The sequence below is a fragment of the Strix uralensis genome, chromosome 3, assembly GCF_047716275.1.
Source record: "Strix uralensis isolate ZFMK-TIS-50842 chromosome 3, bStrUra1, whole genome shotgun sequence".
In the NCBI taxonomy this organism is placed as follows: domain Eukaryota; kingdom Metazoa; phylum Chordata; class Aves; order Strigiformes; family Strigidae; genus Strix; species Strix uralensis.
This window is the reverse complement of record NC_133974.1, coordinates 35,829,704-35,846,428: the sequence shown is the minus strand read 5'-3', so window position 1 is coordinate 35,846,428 and position 16,725 is coordinate 35,829,704. Positions and strand designations below refer to the sequence as shown.

The 16,725-nt window shown below is 38.9% G+C and overlaps 1 protein-coding gene across 1 annotated transcript in view; it reads left to right on the top strand.

Moving 5' to 3' along the window:
- The window catches only part of COL12A1 (collagen type XII alpha 1 chain), a 106,996-nt gene that overhangs the window by 27,773 nt on the left and 62,498 nt on the right, over positions 1-16,725 (top strand). Inside the window, exons 14-19 of the mRNA XM_074861888.1 lie at positions 5,901-6,170; positions 8,065-8,331; positions 10,622-10,814; positions 13,584-13,705; positions 16,369-16,518; positions 16,603-16,722. Coding sequence (XP_074717989.1) covers positions 5,901-6,170; positions 8,065-8,331; positions 10,622-10,814; positions 13,584-13,705; positions 16,369-16,518; positions 16,603-16,722 — 1,122 coding nt within the window. The remainder of the gene's footprint in view (positions 1-5,900; positions 6,171-8,064; positions 8,332-10,621; positions 10,815-13,583; positions 13,706-16,368; positions 16,519-16,602; positions 16,723-16,725) is intronic.

The window sequence follows — 16,725 nt, the reverse complement described above, 5'->3', positions numbered from 1 at the left end:
AGAAATAAAATACAGTGATAAACATAGTGAGGGTGGTGAGTGTAAATGCAACAGACAGTGAGCAGTTTGCGAGAGCTACTGTTTTTCTAATCTGTTTTTTAATAAGAGAGGTGGTTGTAAGTCTGGCAAGAATTTGGTTTTCTGCCCAAAGGCGTGCTGTCAGATGAAAAGAACATACTGTACATTAGCTGCTAAATAGATTAACTTTCATAATTTGCAGTTGTTTTAAAGAGAAACATATTCATTGCTAGATTAAGCAATCTACACAGAAATGTATAATCCTAATGAATGTCTGAAAAGTTTGAAAGCTGCAGATCTCTTTTATGAGTGTCCTTTTGCTGGCAGTTATATATTCTTTTGAACAGCTTTAAAAATATTTCAGTTACTGACTAAGCAGGGGAGTCATTATACTTTTAAATACGAATTCCAGAGAAATTTAGAAAAAAACCCTCTTTTTTCTGAAAAACATTCAGTGGTCAGATTCCCATCTTGCTTGCACTGAGAAATTTCAAAGTATTTCCACTTATATCAGTGAGGTTCCTAGTCTAGAAACACTGTGGGTGTAGCTCTTTTGAAATCAGTAAGACTGCTAGTCTACATTAGCAGAGATGTCAAACCATTTTATTTCTTACCTTTGTACAATTTAGAATAAACAACAAGAAGTGTAGTGTATTATATTCAGGAAATAAATTTGAGAGATAATTATGTCATAGTCTCTTCCCCTTTAGAAAGAGAATCTTTATGTTTCAGTGATATAGGGCTCAATCCTATCATCCCATTTGAGAGATAGCTATTTGTGCTGTAAGAATTGGGCTGTACTAAAACAATATATTAAAAAAAGTTGTCATGTCTGAGTCACTTTTCAGTTTTAAGTTATTTTCTGTTGTATACATTTCCTAGAGCTTAGGTTTGGGGATTTTGGGGGTGAGCTCTTTTTTTTGGTCAGAAAATGGGTAGAACTTTGGTAAATAAATTATTTCTTTTTGCTGTTTCTATAGTAACATAAGAATGCTTTACAAATGAATGACCTCCTACAGGCAGAATAGTAGAAATTCAAGTGACATTTTCTTACAATGAGGTTTTTAGCATATCACAGGGACTTTACGTAATGTTCAGACTGTGTAGTGCTGCTTCCGTCCTGACCGAAACAAGGACTCAGTGTCCTCAGGAGATTTAATGCTGTTTCATGCATTTTTAAAATTATGCATTCCAAGATTTTTGAGTCTGACATTTGAAACTGACTTTTGATAATCTGTGGAAAATTATCTTTGTTTTATATAGGAAATTAAATATATATCAGAAAAAAAATTATCACAGGGGAAGGTTGAATGAACAATAAAAAGATATTTCTAGACAGTTGAGAGTAGTGTTTACTGATTAACTGTTGGAAAAGACAGCTAAAATATTAAAGGGACTGAGTTTGAATTCCTGTTGGCTTTATCCTAGATCAGGGACTCAGAAGCGCTCTGACCCAATTCCCTCTGTTTTGGAGTAGAACTCTCTTGGTTTGCATCTTCTCACCTTTCTGCATTTCCAGTAGCAGAAAAACAAGAAACCTGCTCTAACAGGGTCAAGTGAGCATTCCCTTTGCATAGCAATCCTTGACTCTCCCCTGCACCATGTCCATATCCACTCTCTACATGCCTGAGGTCAGGTACTCCAGGAATAATCAACTAATTTGTGACTTGGAGGGAAAGATATCAGCCAACCAAAGTGACTGCCTCCTCCGTTGCTGAGGAGAGTTTGACCATTAGAGTAAAACCTTAAAGTGATTCTGCTACCATCTCATCTGATACGTGGACTTGGATCCTTGGCTGCGTCAACCTAGCCTGATGATTTAATGGGATACTCGCGATGTATCCCATTGTAAACAAAGCAGGACTCAGGCCATAAAATTTTGTTATATGCCTCTGCAGGAGAAGGCTCATTTATTTAGTTGATTCTGACCTTTTAGGATGTTGGCTTTGATCAATTTTATATTTAAATTAAATGAAACATGGCTCTGCATGAAATTTACCGCTACAGGTTGATTTTGAAAGCCAGTGTTGAGCACATATAGAAAACTGTTTAAACTTTGGGCCCAAACTACATGTACAACTCCCACTGAAATGAGCTGGAGTTGTGTAAATGCTTCTGAGGGGAAAGGCCATTTGAATAAGGCCATTTGATTTTTATGAATGTCAACATTTTAATTTTAGCTGATTCACAGTCAATAACAACAATAAGCTATGGGAAGTAAGCCAAGTGGACACAGGGAAACTGCTTTAATATTATATTGTGTCTCTGGCACACTATAGTGGCAAAATTTACTATGAAAACTGGACATTGCAGAAGTCCAGAACTGGGTGTAAAAGCACCTGTCTGAAAGTTACCAAGTTCTATTTTTGAGAGTGTGTCTGCACTGAGTGATGGTAGAGATGTACAAGGGACTGTAGGCAGACTGGCTCTGACCTAAAGACTGCTGAAGAGAATCTGATAGCCTGAAACTGGGCCTGCTCGCCCAGGCAGGGGTTTGACCTGCCTGTGCAAGCACTTTATTTTACTGTGTATGTATTCACCATGGCTTATAGCTCTTCTTACACCAGCTGGTTGGTGCTCCAGAGCATCATAGGACCTAATGCCTGTTAGGGGATAATTTTCAAAAAACAACTGCTTCCTCACTTGCTGATGGCTTGGGAGCTGTATGAAGTGATGAGCATACTTTAGCTTCCATTTCAAGTCAGGAAAAAGCAGGAGTCTTTTGACAACCACTTGCGAGCCAGCCGGCTGGCACTTTTCTTTCTTACAGTGTGCATTGCCTTTCCATGCTCCTTACCCATCCTGTTTAAGCAAGCAGACAGGAAGCAGGCATACAACAAGCATTTCTGAACATGTGGACCAAAGAACAGAATGACTGCTTAGGTGTTACAGTTGTAAATTATTTTTTTGTGTGTGTGAAACATAAGCAAGGTAACTAGATACTTTGTTTTAATCCAAGGGAAAAATATCTCATAGGTCTAATTGTATGTTTGCTAGTGACTACATTGTACCAGTGTTATTGTGGAGCGTAAATTTGTTTCTTGACTCTGAGTGTAGCAGCTTAGATAATATTTGATGGAATCCTAATAATTTAACACTTACACTTGGACTGCATCTTAAACACAGCTGTTCCCCTAATACAAAAACACTTGTGGGAGATTCAGTGGAGCAGAAAAAAGTTGTCAGTGAACTTCCACCTCACACATGAGGTGCAAATCAAGTTAGTGTATTATGTTAAAGAAATGTTCTCGGTTGCAGTGTAACATATAAAAAGTCTTAATTTCCCTTAGTAGGTAAGTTGTCTTGTCAGCAGTTTCCAACTATTTGAAGTAAAGATTTTCCATTTAGTTCTAGTGGTTTGGTAGAAATCCCAGTCCCTTTTCCCTCTCTTACCTTGCCTTATAAAAAAGACATTTAGTTCCAAAGAATATTTATTTCAGAACCAACATATTACAGTAACTGGTGTTCATTACAGTCCATTCCAAACAAATTATTTTCCTCTGTTATTTAATGACCTCAATAATGACTTAATCAATAACGGTTTTAAATATGCAGTTATTTTTGCAGTGTTTCCAACATATATCATTAGCTGTGGCGTCCAAGAGTAGACTTGCAAAAAATTGTGCTGTGGTAGCAGATACTTTAATACTGAAATCATGTTGTGGCAGAGCCATGTTTTAAAGTAGCCAAAATAAAGTGACTTGTATATTTATATTACATTAAAATATGGAAAGAAAGGTTTTTATTGTGAGACATCTGTGCATTCTATCAAGTTAGGTTTTCCATATTTTTTCCATTTGGATTGCCTTAATATTTTTTTTATTGTATGAAAAAGCCAAGATTTGGGAGTAGAAGCTTAAGAGCAGACAGAAAAATTGGTGTAATTTACTTTTGAAGGCAAATCTTTTCTTCAGGCTTCCAGGAAAATTGGTCTTTGGAGTTTAGATTCTGCCCTGGCTTTCATTTAATGCAGTCACTGAGTTCGGTGAGACTTAAGGAAGCATAAGCTGAATTGGGCCTTTTCACTATAACTTTTTCACTATATGCAACTCCTATTGTTGTGAAATGATAAAGAAGTGAACTTTACCAAAACCTCTGTATCGTAACCTTTTTTTGAAGAGAACATGCCATAAATTGTTTGGTGATTTATATTATGAGGGTAAAGTTGGTATGAAGAGTAAAATTGTAAGAACTGGTGCAGAGTTAAGATGGAAAAAGAATTGTCTCCAGAAGAAGATGATGGGATGTCCCAAGACATTAAAATTAGAATTAAAATCAGAAAAACCCCAACAACACAAAGGAATTCTATTGCATGCTCTACTACTATATTTGAGAGTCAGCTTTGTGATTGGAGTGGTACCCTCGGATTCTGTAATCTGTGTAGTTGATGAATCTTTATTGTACTGTAAGCATTGTTTTCAGACAGGTTGATATTAATTTCCTTTCATCATTAAGCTAAATGGGATTCATTGGCTCAGTTTTAATGAAGTTGTGCTGGCAACAAGGTACTTCCAAAATGAAGTTTTCTACAGGTAGTCCTGTTTGCTCCAGTGGGATTATGTTTGGAAATGTTGCAGATTTGCAGTGGAAGTGAAAGACAAATGAACATGAAAAGTGAATACACAGTATATGACTTTGAGCAACTTGTTGCTCAGTCTTGGACTGAAACTGCTTCAGGCTTCTGAAAACAGTGAGGTCTGTTCTTGTGATGAACCTAAGCAGTGGAAATTGGATAGGTACTGAATTTCTCTGTGTTCAAAGAACTTTGAATCTGGTCCTGTGGCTGCTGTGGTATAATATAGGGGTATATTTTTATCAGTGCAGGTAAAACTTAACTGTGATGCCATGAGGCCACCTCAAGTGTTTAAGTCCTCTTGCTAAAAAGTCTCTCAGGAATGTCCTGTACAGTGAGAAAGGCCACAGAGCTACACACCAAAGAATCGAGTGCTTCTGTGTGTCTGTGGATCTGGTTTCGTAGATCCCTTTTGCAGATTTTGCTACAGTGAGGCCATTGCATTAAACCCACCAGTCAGTGCTCCTGCCATCAAAAGCCAGCCACTGAAATAGGAAAATTGAACATATATTATAAACGTATGTTAAACATTAAACAGAGGCACTCCTTTCACTGAACCTCTTTAGACCAATGAGCTCCATTTTTAAACAGTGGAATTACTCTGGTGTGTTAGGTGAGACTCATGCATCCAGCTGACAACTGGATTTCACAGACTGACGAGCTGTTTCCTTTGTTCCAAGCTGGTTGGAACAAACTACAGGGAGGTACAAGTCTTATGAGTGGAAAGATGGGAGACTGTTTTCTACTGCAACTGTGGCATGGAGTAAACACACTGCAAATTTGTTGTAAACATAAAATGAAATAGCTGATATATCTGGTAAGCGGTAGTCTGGGAGATAAGAATAGTACTATTAAATAAGAAGATAAGGTTGTAAGAGAAAAAACTGACTCAGGTAAAAGTCTCCTTTATTTGCCCCCCCCCCAGTTATACATGTGAGGATAAAGGTGAATGAATGATTGAGAATTATTTACTTGAGAGTTAAAACCTACCTAAATGAGCTGCAGCACATTTAAGCACTGGCTTCATTCCAATTCTTTGATTAATGCCATTTTTATTTTACATATTCTACAGCATAACTGTTAAGTATCTTGCATAGTAGGGGATAGGATCATTCATAGTCTAAAGTAAGGTTTAAGTATTTTGTTGAAAAATCCATCAATTTTCTCTTGGAACTACAAATATGTGACGGAAACTAATTGATGGAAGAAGTTGGATTTTGCACATATGATCATTTCACTTTTCCATTTGTAATTTGGTAACTTTTGCTATTTTTATTTTGGAGACAATTTGTTGTTTTCTTTCTTGCAGAACGTGGTTCACCACGTAATTTGGTTACCACAGATATAACTGACACTACAGTTGGATTATCATGGACACCAGCTCCAGGAGCAGTTAATGATTATAGGATAGTATGGAAATCACTTTATGATGATACGATGGGAGAGAAGAGAGTCCCTGGAAATACAGTGGATTCTGTGCTAGAAGGCTTGGAGCCAGAGACTAAATACAGGATTTCAGTATATGCAACCTACAGCAGTGGAGAAGGAGACCCGGTAGAAGGAGAGGCTTTTACTGACGGTGAGTGTAGTACAACATTACCACCATTTGTAACATTCTCGCCTTGATTAAATTATCATATTTTAAAGAAAATGGACCTTATTTTTCTTCACTTCTTTTTTCCTGAAACGTCCCCCCAAACCAAAATGCCACCTCAGATCAGTCAATTCTGATCTTTTATTTGACTATTGAAAAAAAGGAAAACATCTTCTATGTCATGTAGGTTTGGATTCAGCAAGAATTACTTCCAACTTAAGATGAGATTTTGTCTGCAAATTACTCTGAAGCCAGCCTTTCATAGGTTTGGTGTGACTGCTGGAAATCAGGTGGAAGAAATGTTAAGGATAGAGTCAGGAGGAAAGGTGGGGTAAAAAATCAATGAATTTCCTTTCCAAGCTATTGCCCTTTCCAGTCTTCACAGTCAAACTGAGGCTCACTGGGTGATTTTGATGTTTGTTATTTACCTTTCCTGAGGCTCTTCTTTTTTCTTATTTGCTAAACATTATGCAGTATTAGTCAAAGCAGACTCAAGCCTCTCCTGCAGTGTAGGCAAAGTAAAAACCACTGAGAGGCCAAGGATAGCTTGTTGCTTTATAGCAAGAACTGGCAAGTAGAGGAGCCAGAATGAATGAATGGATGCCCTGGATCAGCCTTGATGTTTCTGTTGTTTGCCTAAAGGGGTCATGTGAAGATGAAGCCCGAGGGAGTGCTCTGGGGAAGCATCATGTGTGTTTACATGTTCTTGTACTCTTTCCTAAGCATCTGTTTTGCCTGCTGTTGGAGACAGACTGCTGAACTACGTTAACCTTTGTCCTTGACCCGGTATAGTCACTCTTAAGGTCTTGCAAGAGTAGTGATTGCTGCAGTTGGTACGAGCTGACTCCCCAGAGTCAAAGCAGACTGCTGTCCCACATCTTCCTTCTTTCTTTAAGAACAGCATCATTAGCTGCCCTGCCTTTTCCAGGTTAAGTAGGAAGCTTAGCCATACCATTTGTTGCTTCTCTCAATGTGCTGCCTGAGGGAACTTGCTGTCAGGACTATCAATAGACCCAGACCTGAGACTAACTACTGTTGCATCTTTCTGGTACAAACACAATTAGAAATTATCAGTTGCTAGTACTGGGAGAGGATACTGTAGCCTGGAAAGCCTAACTTACCATGTGATGAAATACTGGCTGATTCTGGCATTCCAAGAAGTTTCCATTTTGCCAAAACCTAGATGGCTTATTCCAGCTGACAGCCAGCATTACATACCTTTCAGTTCACTTCAGATCATTTGTAACATTTGTACAGTCTGGAAAATATCTCTTAGAAGCTGAATGCTGTAATCTGTAGAGAAAATGCTTTATTAGTCCATGTGCTTCTTTCAGCACATATACTATCCTGCAAATAGTGGTGAGTAATTTTCCAATCACATGGAAAGTCACTCACCACTATTTGCAGGATAGTTTGTATGGAGTCCAACATCCGGCAGTTTAGGTATTTAGCGGTACCTTATCAGATGTGTAAACTTGAAACTCTGAAAATCTTAACTCTATAGGGCATTGTGTTCATAAAAAAATGATGGCTTCATAATTTATCACTTTCGTTTGAGAGTGCTGAATCCATCATTTAACAGATTACTGAAAAGTGTGACTAAATAAAATTCCCAATTATGCTGTGTCATAGTGTAATTTATAGTTCCTTCTTTTTCCCTGCATAGTGGAAAGCACGCTTATATTTGTTTAGTCCATTACAATTAAAAAGGAATGTAAGAATGGCCTGTGATATTCCCCTGTGTCTTCTCCACAATCAAATACTGTAATTTTAAAAAGGTCAAATTTTTTAAAATACAGCAGAATGAATTTTGTAGGCATGTATTTGAATATACCTTTATGTGACCAAGTAAACATTTATCCATATTTTTACTGAAAAGTGTCACCAAATGCCAGGACTGTGACAGTAGACAATGAGACAGAAAATACAATGCGAGTTACATGGCAGCCTTCACCTGGGAAAGTCTTGTCTTATCGTGTGTACTACCGACCACGCAGTGGAGGAAGACAGATGTTTGGAAGAGTAAATGCTCCTACTACAAGCATAGTGTTAAAGCGACTTAAGCCACGAACTACATATGACCTCAGTGTTGTTCCAATTTATGATTTTGGACAAGGAAAATCAAGAAAAGCAGAAGGAACAACAGGTATGTATCACAAGCTTGTACAGGATTTGATATTTAAAGTTTTGTGCTTAAAATTAATAATCATGATATGTAGAAAATTATGGTGGAGTCTGCCAAGGTCATGAATTAACAGTTAAATTGAAGAAAATGTTAGAGATTAAGAAGAGAGTTTGATTTGTTGGAAACTTCACTGTGGCATAACCTGAGCACAGCATTTTGCTGTTGATATTGAGGGTGTAAATAAGGTGTAAAATCTGGCTGAAAATACTGGGCTTGTTTTGAAACACTGTCATCAGTAGCCAAAACAAGGTGTTTTGTGAGGAAGACAGTGTATCAACAGACTACTTAATCAAGTGTTGTCAGTTGTTTCATAATTTGCATTTTGGTTGTGGGTATTGATTGAACAGCTTCCCAGCATCCTGTCTTCTGTCAAAGATCCAAAGATTTGTCTTCTTTGGTCAACACATTTTCTGTGGAAAACCTGAGATAATAAAAAAGGGGAATAGTTGAAGAGTCATCAGTGGAAGCCTGACCTTAGAGACCATGGTCTTTTGGGCAAGCAGTCATCTCAGAAGCTGAAACTCTAAAACATTTATTAAGTCCTGGTGAGGGGATTTTTGCAGTAAAAGCAGAACTCATTTTCTACTCTGTCTTTAGTATGTATCTGATGCTTATCTTTCCATTTGTAGGGAAAAGTTCTCTTGATATCCAGATCAAATCAAACAGATTTAGAGTTAGTTTTCTGCTTCCATAGATAAAGAGCCATTACTAAAAGAATTTTTTTATAGATGTTTCTGCCCATGTGGGACTAGTGCCATTCACTGAGGTACACTGTAAATACTTCATGCCATTCTTTGTTCTCTGAGCATATGTCATATTGAATACAGGAAGTAAGAAACAAGTCTCCTAACAGTGGAGATATTGGCACCTCAGTTACTGAAGGAAGATTTCCTTTTAAATTAAAATGTGATTGATGTGGAGGAGTCATAAAAACTTGATCAGCTTTTGAGCAACACCTAGTTTTTCAATATTGAAAATTATACTGATTGAAAAATCAACCAGCTGCTTTTGATTTTTGACCTGTTCATCATGTCTCCGTGCTTTCAGTGTGAATAGTTGTGGTGGTAATCACTCTTTGGAAGCAAGTGGAGCCTGAGTGATCTTGTTAGTTGAAGCTGTCACGATAATTCAGGGAGGAGTGTCATGGGAGATGAGACAGAGAGGCTGTATTTTTCCATGTGAGTGGGAGTGTATTTATTGTTTCTCAGCAGAATTCACAATCTGAGGACATTTATGATCTTTCAGCTATAGTTAGGCAATTGCATAGACACAGGGATAAGACAAACTAATTTTTTTCCCCGCCACCTTTTCACTCCAAAACTTTCTCTTTACTCTAATTCCCATTTTTGCAACTTTGAGATTACACAGCTGCAGTATTTTCTATGACTGCACTTCAGATTTACACAAAAGCAAAAGTGATGCTGAAGCTAGTAGCTCTGAGTGCTGACCTGCGCTGGGTAGCCGTTAGTCTTCAGAGGAAGTTGCTCTTGACCTAAAAACCTCAAGCTCTTTGTCCGGCACTCCTCTGAAAAATTATTTTTTGACAGACTGCCACACCTGTGGTTGGTTAAGTTGCTTGAGCTGCCAGGTCCTGAGCCTGTAAAGGGAAAGGAGTGTTGGTAGGATCTTTTCTGTGAAAGGGTCCTTGCTTCCACCCTCTCCATACTCTGACCTCTGGGACCCAGAGCTCTGAGAAGTGAGCAGTTTGAGAAGTGGTATTGGTGGCTGAGCACTGTCTGGGTGTAACTTTTGCCTGCAGTAGATTCTGATTTTTTTTCCAGTGTTGGCTTGAGAGGAAGCTGGTTCCATTTCTCTTTTGGTCTATATGGCTCACCTACTTGTTGCCATTTAAAAAAAAGATGGATAGTCTAAGTTGGCCATCCAGTCTTTCTGCATAATTAATAGAGAGAAAGACTGACGGTGGTTAGTCCACCTATTGTCAACATTTATTGTAAGATGAGATGGATGTTTAAGATAGGTGAGATGAATTGCTATTTATCACAGTCAGCTGACTATAGAGGGAGCCTTGATAACAAACTTAGCCCACATACCTGTTTGGGATCACTCAAATTAAGTGATCTCACCTTTCACCTCTTGATACTTGTCTTTATGTCAAAGGAAAGGCACAAAGAGTTTAGGACTGCCACTAATACTGGATTTGTATATAGATTTTTACATAAAAGCATACCTGTTGATTTTTTTTTTTTACGTAAGCAGTCCTGATTTAAACTCTTTTTTTCTATCCTTGCAGCCTCTCCCTTTAAGCCACCTCGAAATCTGAGAACTTCTGATTCAACTATGTCAAGTTTCCGAGTAACATGGGAGCCAGCCCCAGGGCGAGTGAAGGGGTACAAAGTAACTTTTCACCCTACCGAAGATGATGGGAGTCTTGGAGAATTGATAGTGGGGCCATATGACAGCACAGTGGTATTGGAGGAGCTTAGGTATGGATAAAAATTCATGCCTTGTTTTTTTTTTTTTTTTTTTTCCTTAAATAACTTTAGCTTAGAGCTAAAGTGACAGTTTTGTTTAATCATGATCTGGGATTGAAACACCTGACAAAATCAACTGTAAGTAAGAAAGTAATTTTGTTGATAAGATATGACGATCTTGTTATGCAGTCTCTGAAAGGCACATGGCAGGGCTCTTTCTGAGATTATTCATTCACATCATTTGTGGTGTTCTCAGAGGAACTGAAGGAGGCAAAGATGTGGGCAGAGGCTGTGTTCTGCACTTTGCATATGAGAAAGCTGATGAGATACTGGAGAAAGCTGGGTTTTCTGAAGATTCCTCCCAAAAGTTCCTTACCTCATGTTTGTTAAAAAAAGCTTAGTTTAGTTCTTGATTCATTTTCTCAGAGGCCTGGATTTAGAAAGTAGGCTTCAGTCCAGGTCAAAATCTGTTACACAAATATACTAAATATATTAAAAATTGAATCATTAACAGTCATAGAATCATAGAATGGTTTGGGTTGGAAGAGACCTTAAAGATCATCTAGTTCCAACCCCCCTGCCATGGGCAGGGTCACCTTCCACTAGATCAGGTTGCTCAAAGCCCCGTCCAACCTGGCCTTGAACACTGCCAGGGTAGGAGGCATCCACCACTTCTCTGGGCAACCTGTTCCAGTGCCTCACCACCCTCACAGTGAAGAATTTCTTCCTTATATCTAATCTAAATCTTCCCTTTTTCAGTTTAAAACTCTTACCCCTCATCCTGTCACTGCACTCCCTGATAGAGTCCCTCCCCATCTTTCCTGTAGGTCCCCTTTAAGTATTGAAAGGCTGCTATAAGGTCTCTTCGGAGCCTTCTCTTCTCCAGGCTGAACAACCCCAACTCTCTCAGCCTGTCCTCATAAGGGAGGTGCTCCAGCCCCCTGATCATCATTGTGGCCTCCTCTGGATCTCTGCAACAGGTCCATGTCCTTTTTATGTTGGGGGCCCCAGACCTGGACGCAGTACTCCAGGTGGGGTCTCACAAGAGTGGAGTAAATGGGGAGAGTCATCTCCCTCGACCTGCTGGCCACAATTCTCTTGATGCAGCCTGGGATACGGTTGGCTTTCTGGGTTGCGAATGCACATTGATGACTCATATTCAGTTTTCCATCCACTAATACCTTCAAGTCCTACTCTGCAGGACTGCTCTCAATCCACTCATCCCCCAGCCTGTATTTGTGCTTTGGATTGCCCTGACCCATGTGCAGGACCTTACACTTGGCCTTGTTGAACTTGATGAGGTTTTGCACGGGTCCACCTCTCAAGCCTGTCCAGGTCTCTCTGAATGACATCCCTTCCCTCCAGAGTGTTGACTGCACCACACAGCTTGGTGTCATTGGCAAACTTGCTGAGGGTGCACTCAATCCCACTGTCCATGTTGCCATCAAAGACATTAAAGAGTGCTGGTCCCAGTACTGACCCCCGAGGAACGCCGCTTGCCACTGCTCTCCACTTGAAAATCGAGCCATTGACCACAACTCTTTGAGTGTGACCATCCGTCCAATTCCTTATCTACCAAGTGGTCCATCCATCAAATCCATATGGCTCCAGTTTAGAGACAAGGATGTCGTGCAGGACAGCATCAGATGCTTGGCACAAGTCCAGGTAGATGACATGAGTTGCTCTTCCCTTATCCACCAACACTGTAACCCCGTTGTAGAAGGCCAACAAATTTGTCAGGCATTATTTGCCCTTAGTGAAGCCATGTTGGCTGTCCAACCTCCTTATTTTGCACGTGCCCTAGCATAGGTTCCAGGAGGATCTACTCCATGATGTTGCCAGGCACAGCAGTGAGACTGACTGGCCTGTAGTTCCTCAGGCCTTCCTTTTTTTCCATTTCTAAAAATGGGGGTTATGTTTCCCCTTTTCCAGTCAGCAGGAACTTCACTGTACTGCCACAACTTCTCAAATACTATGGATAGTGGTTTAGACACTCCATCCACCAGTTCCCTCAGGACCCACAGCTGCATCTCATCAGATCTCATGGACTTGTGCACCTTCAGGTTCCTTAGAAGGTCTCAAACCTGATCTTCTCCTACAGTGAGTGGTTCTTCATTCTCCCAGTCTCCTTCTGTGACTTGGGTAGTGTGGCTGGAGCACTTGCCAGTGAAGACTGAGGCAAAAAAGTCGCTGAGTACCTCAGCCTTCTCCATGTCCCAGGTAACCAGGTCTCCTGTTTCCTTCCAAAGAGGGTCCACATTTTCCCTTGTCTTCCTTTTATCACTGAAGTACCTATAGAAGCTTTTCTTGTTGTCCTTGGTGTCCCTGGCCAGATTTAATTTTATCAGGGCTTTGGCTTTCCTAACCTGATCCCTGTCTGCTTGGACAATTTCTCTGTATTCCTCCCAGGCTAATTGTCCTTGCATCCACCCTCTGTAGGCTTCCTTCTTGTGTTTGAGTTTGTCCAGGGGCTTCTTGTTCATTCATTCAGGCCTCCTGGTGTTTTTGCCTGACTTCCTCTTTGTTGGGAAGTGTTGCTCCTGAGCTGCAAGTCTGAAATTACCTGAATGAAGACGGCTATAATTTTAAGTGTAGAATCTAGAATCACCTTTTAAATTGCTGAAATTTCACTGTCTCGTGGAAGAGCTAGTCTTTGGGTTTCATATTTTAGCACCTTCTTTTCCATGGGGGATTTTGTTCTGTGAGAATTTCATAAGTGAAGTGTCAGCATTTAGCTAGCCAAGTGACTTTAGTTACAGTTCATTTGTTTAACTATTGCAGGGCAGGAACTACCTATAAGGTAAATGTTTTTGGAATGTTTGAAGGAGGAGAGAGCAACCCCCTGGTTGGACAAGAGATGACCACCCTTTCAGATACTACTTCGGAGCCATTTTTATCTAGAGGTAAACATGATTGAATTGAAGAAAAGGCAGTCTTGGCTTTTGGATAAAAAAAGACCAAAAGTTTACCAGCGTTTCCTTATTGTTTTTCTAATATACATAAATATTTATTTACAGGATTCAGTATACTCCTTACCCTGATGACATAACCTCTAGTATGAAATAACCACTAAGTATGCCCCAGTTCATGATTCTAGTCCTCTGCACCCTTTAGATGATCTTACAGAGATGATAACTTCAGCAACCCATGTTTTGCTGATTACTCAAAGCCATCTGCATTGCATTTTCAAGCCATCCACATCTGTGTTAAATCACATAAGATCAAATTCTTGAACAGAGATCATAGCTCATCTACAGGGGTGTTCACAGGAGTAGAACAAGGAATTTTAAGCAGATCTTTAGCCCTTTGCTTTTCCTTATATGGTGACTTTTCCTTTTAAGACTAAGATGATATAATGAAAAAAGGTCTGATAGCTGGGAATGTCCCAGTGTTATTGTGCATTATTTAAGTTTATATTCAACATAACCATTATTTATTAATCTTTTTTTACTGTAAAAGGAGGCGATTAGTTCAGAAATGCAATTGCTGAGTACTCTCCAGCATCTGTTTGGGAGTTTCTCCCTGTGTAGCTAAACCTTCCAGTCGAAGTTTCTATGAATGTTATGATAGCAGCTCCCTTGGTGTGGTTAATGGGCCTCTGCATGATAGTAGTTGTACCCACCATACTCACAATTAATATTGGCTGAAGAGAGTTTCAGGCCTCAGTCCTCCTTCATGTAAGCATAAAGAAGCAGGTCTTTGTTTCTCAATAGCCAAGTATACATGTAGAAGTAAAGACTTTTCTCCTCTGCCATTTCAAGGCTTGCATAACCATCAGAGAGAATTTGGTAAGGAGAAAGAACCTAGCTGCAAAGGCCTTTCAGAGTTAAATAGAGAAAATAAAGTTTCTGACAGGTGACTCTATATTCTTTTCACTTACCCTCTTTGATGCCTTGTTTCCACACTGGGCTGTGTAAAAAATACTCATCCTGTGTAACTTTATTGACAACATTTTTAGAAACTTCTTAATTAATTGCTGTCCCACTCTGTCTAATACAAGAGGGTAAAACTGAGAAAAACTACGTAACAGGTCATCAGTGACATTAGAGTAAAGCTGTAATAAGTCTGGCAGAAAAATAATTGCACAGAGTGGTTTGTTGTTTTTTATTACGACAGCTGTCATTTCTGTCTTCAGTGTTATATTCTTTGAGCTAATTAGTTTTACTAATGCATGGATTTGAGTCATGGTTAATGTGAAAAATGAATTTTATATCTGGGACTGTAAATGTAATAGTACATTATTTATTAATAGGGAAAAAAAGTCACCCTAAGTCTGGTGCCTTTGCTAGAATTTTCCGTGTGGGGAAATATGGTGGTTGGAAGAAAAATAAAACTCAAAATAATTTCACTTTTGTATTGTACATGAAGCTGACTTTAACTTCCATATTAAAGTTATGCATGCGATTTTTTGAACTAACATGGTTTTACTTAAACCCTATTCCCAACTGATTTTATTGTCCTGACTAAAGACTAGATCTATATTTTCCATGCAGAAGAGGATCATGCTTTTAACCCCCAGGTACATGGAATAGTTATATTCATGAGTCTACAGTGTTGGATCAATTATGTGGAACATATATGAAATCACAATATCTTTCAACTGTGATGAGTGTGGCTGATTTTTCTCAATGGGATTTCTTCCATATAAAGACCAGAAGCTCTGATGGCAGGAAGCCAGAAAATTTGCAGCTGGTAACACAATCTACAGGAAAAGAGAGAGAGCAAGGATTTTTAATTTTTTTTTTTTTCAAATGGCTGTGGATAAAATCATTGTGTCTTTCTGTTTTGTATAAATATTTTGTGATTTTCCTTGCGGTGAAAAAAATAATATGCATATTTTATTCTGTAATTTGTAAACTGAAGATATCTGAAATAACTTCCTACCTTTTTAGAACATTGCAGCTTTATATAAATGTTTGTTCTTGTCCCCTATCTCTTGACCTGTGTTTATGTTTGTGTATCTTCTCTAAATTGTGTTCTTTCTTTCCTGTATATGCAAACTTCTATGCCACCTGTATTACTATGTCTTTTTCCCCTGAAAATTTAGAAATGCTATTTATTTGAAAGTGATTGTAATATAGGGTATTAATACCACTGTTACATAGTTGAAAATTAAGCAGTAGTTTAGGTATCCATGACAGACTAAAATACTGTACATTTGGATAATCTGATAATGCTCACCACCATGTCAGTGGTTAGTTTACTAGTCTTTTACAGAACCTCTGAAATCAAGTTATCAACCATCTTTAAAGACCAAAACAGATAATGACATGACAATAGAGAAGAGCACTGGCCTTGACATTCACAAAGGCTTACTTATAAAAGGAAACATACATGAAGAAATTTATACAGCTTTTGCCATGGAACCAGTGACTAGTGTGAATAACATTCACAAATAGGTCATACTTGACAGAGTGCCAGTGAATAAAACTAGAGCTATTTTGGAAGCTAACTCATGACATATGTCATATAGAAGGATGATGAAAGAAAGCTATCATGCTAAGGCTATATTTTTCTGGTTGAAAGCTATCATGCTAAAGTTACATTTTTCTGGTTGATACGGCAGGTTTAGAGTGTAGAACCAGAGCAGAAGCTGATATTGTGCTGCTGGTGGACGGCTCATGGAGTATCGGGCGGCCAAATTTTAAAACTATCAGGAACTTCATTGCCCGTATTGTTGAAGTTTTTGATATTGGTCCTGACAAAGTACAGATTGGTAAGTCCTCATATGCAGGAGGGAAAATGAGGCATAACTGCTACACAGCCACATAATAACTGAGTAATGATGGCTTTTTTCCAGGACTTGCACAGTATAGTGGAGATCCCAGGACAGAATGGAATCTCAATGCTTACCGAACCAAACAGGCTTTGTTAGAGGCTGTAGCCAACTTACCATACAAAGGAGGCAATACTCTAACAGGTA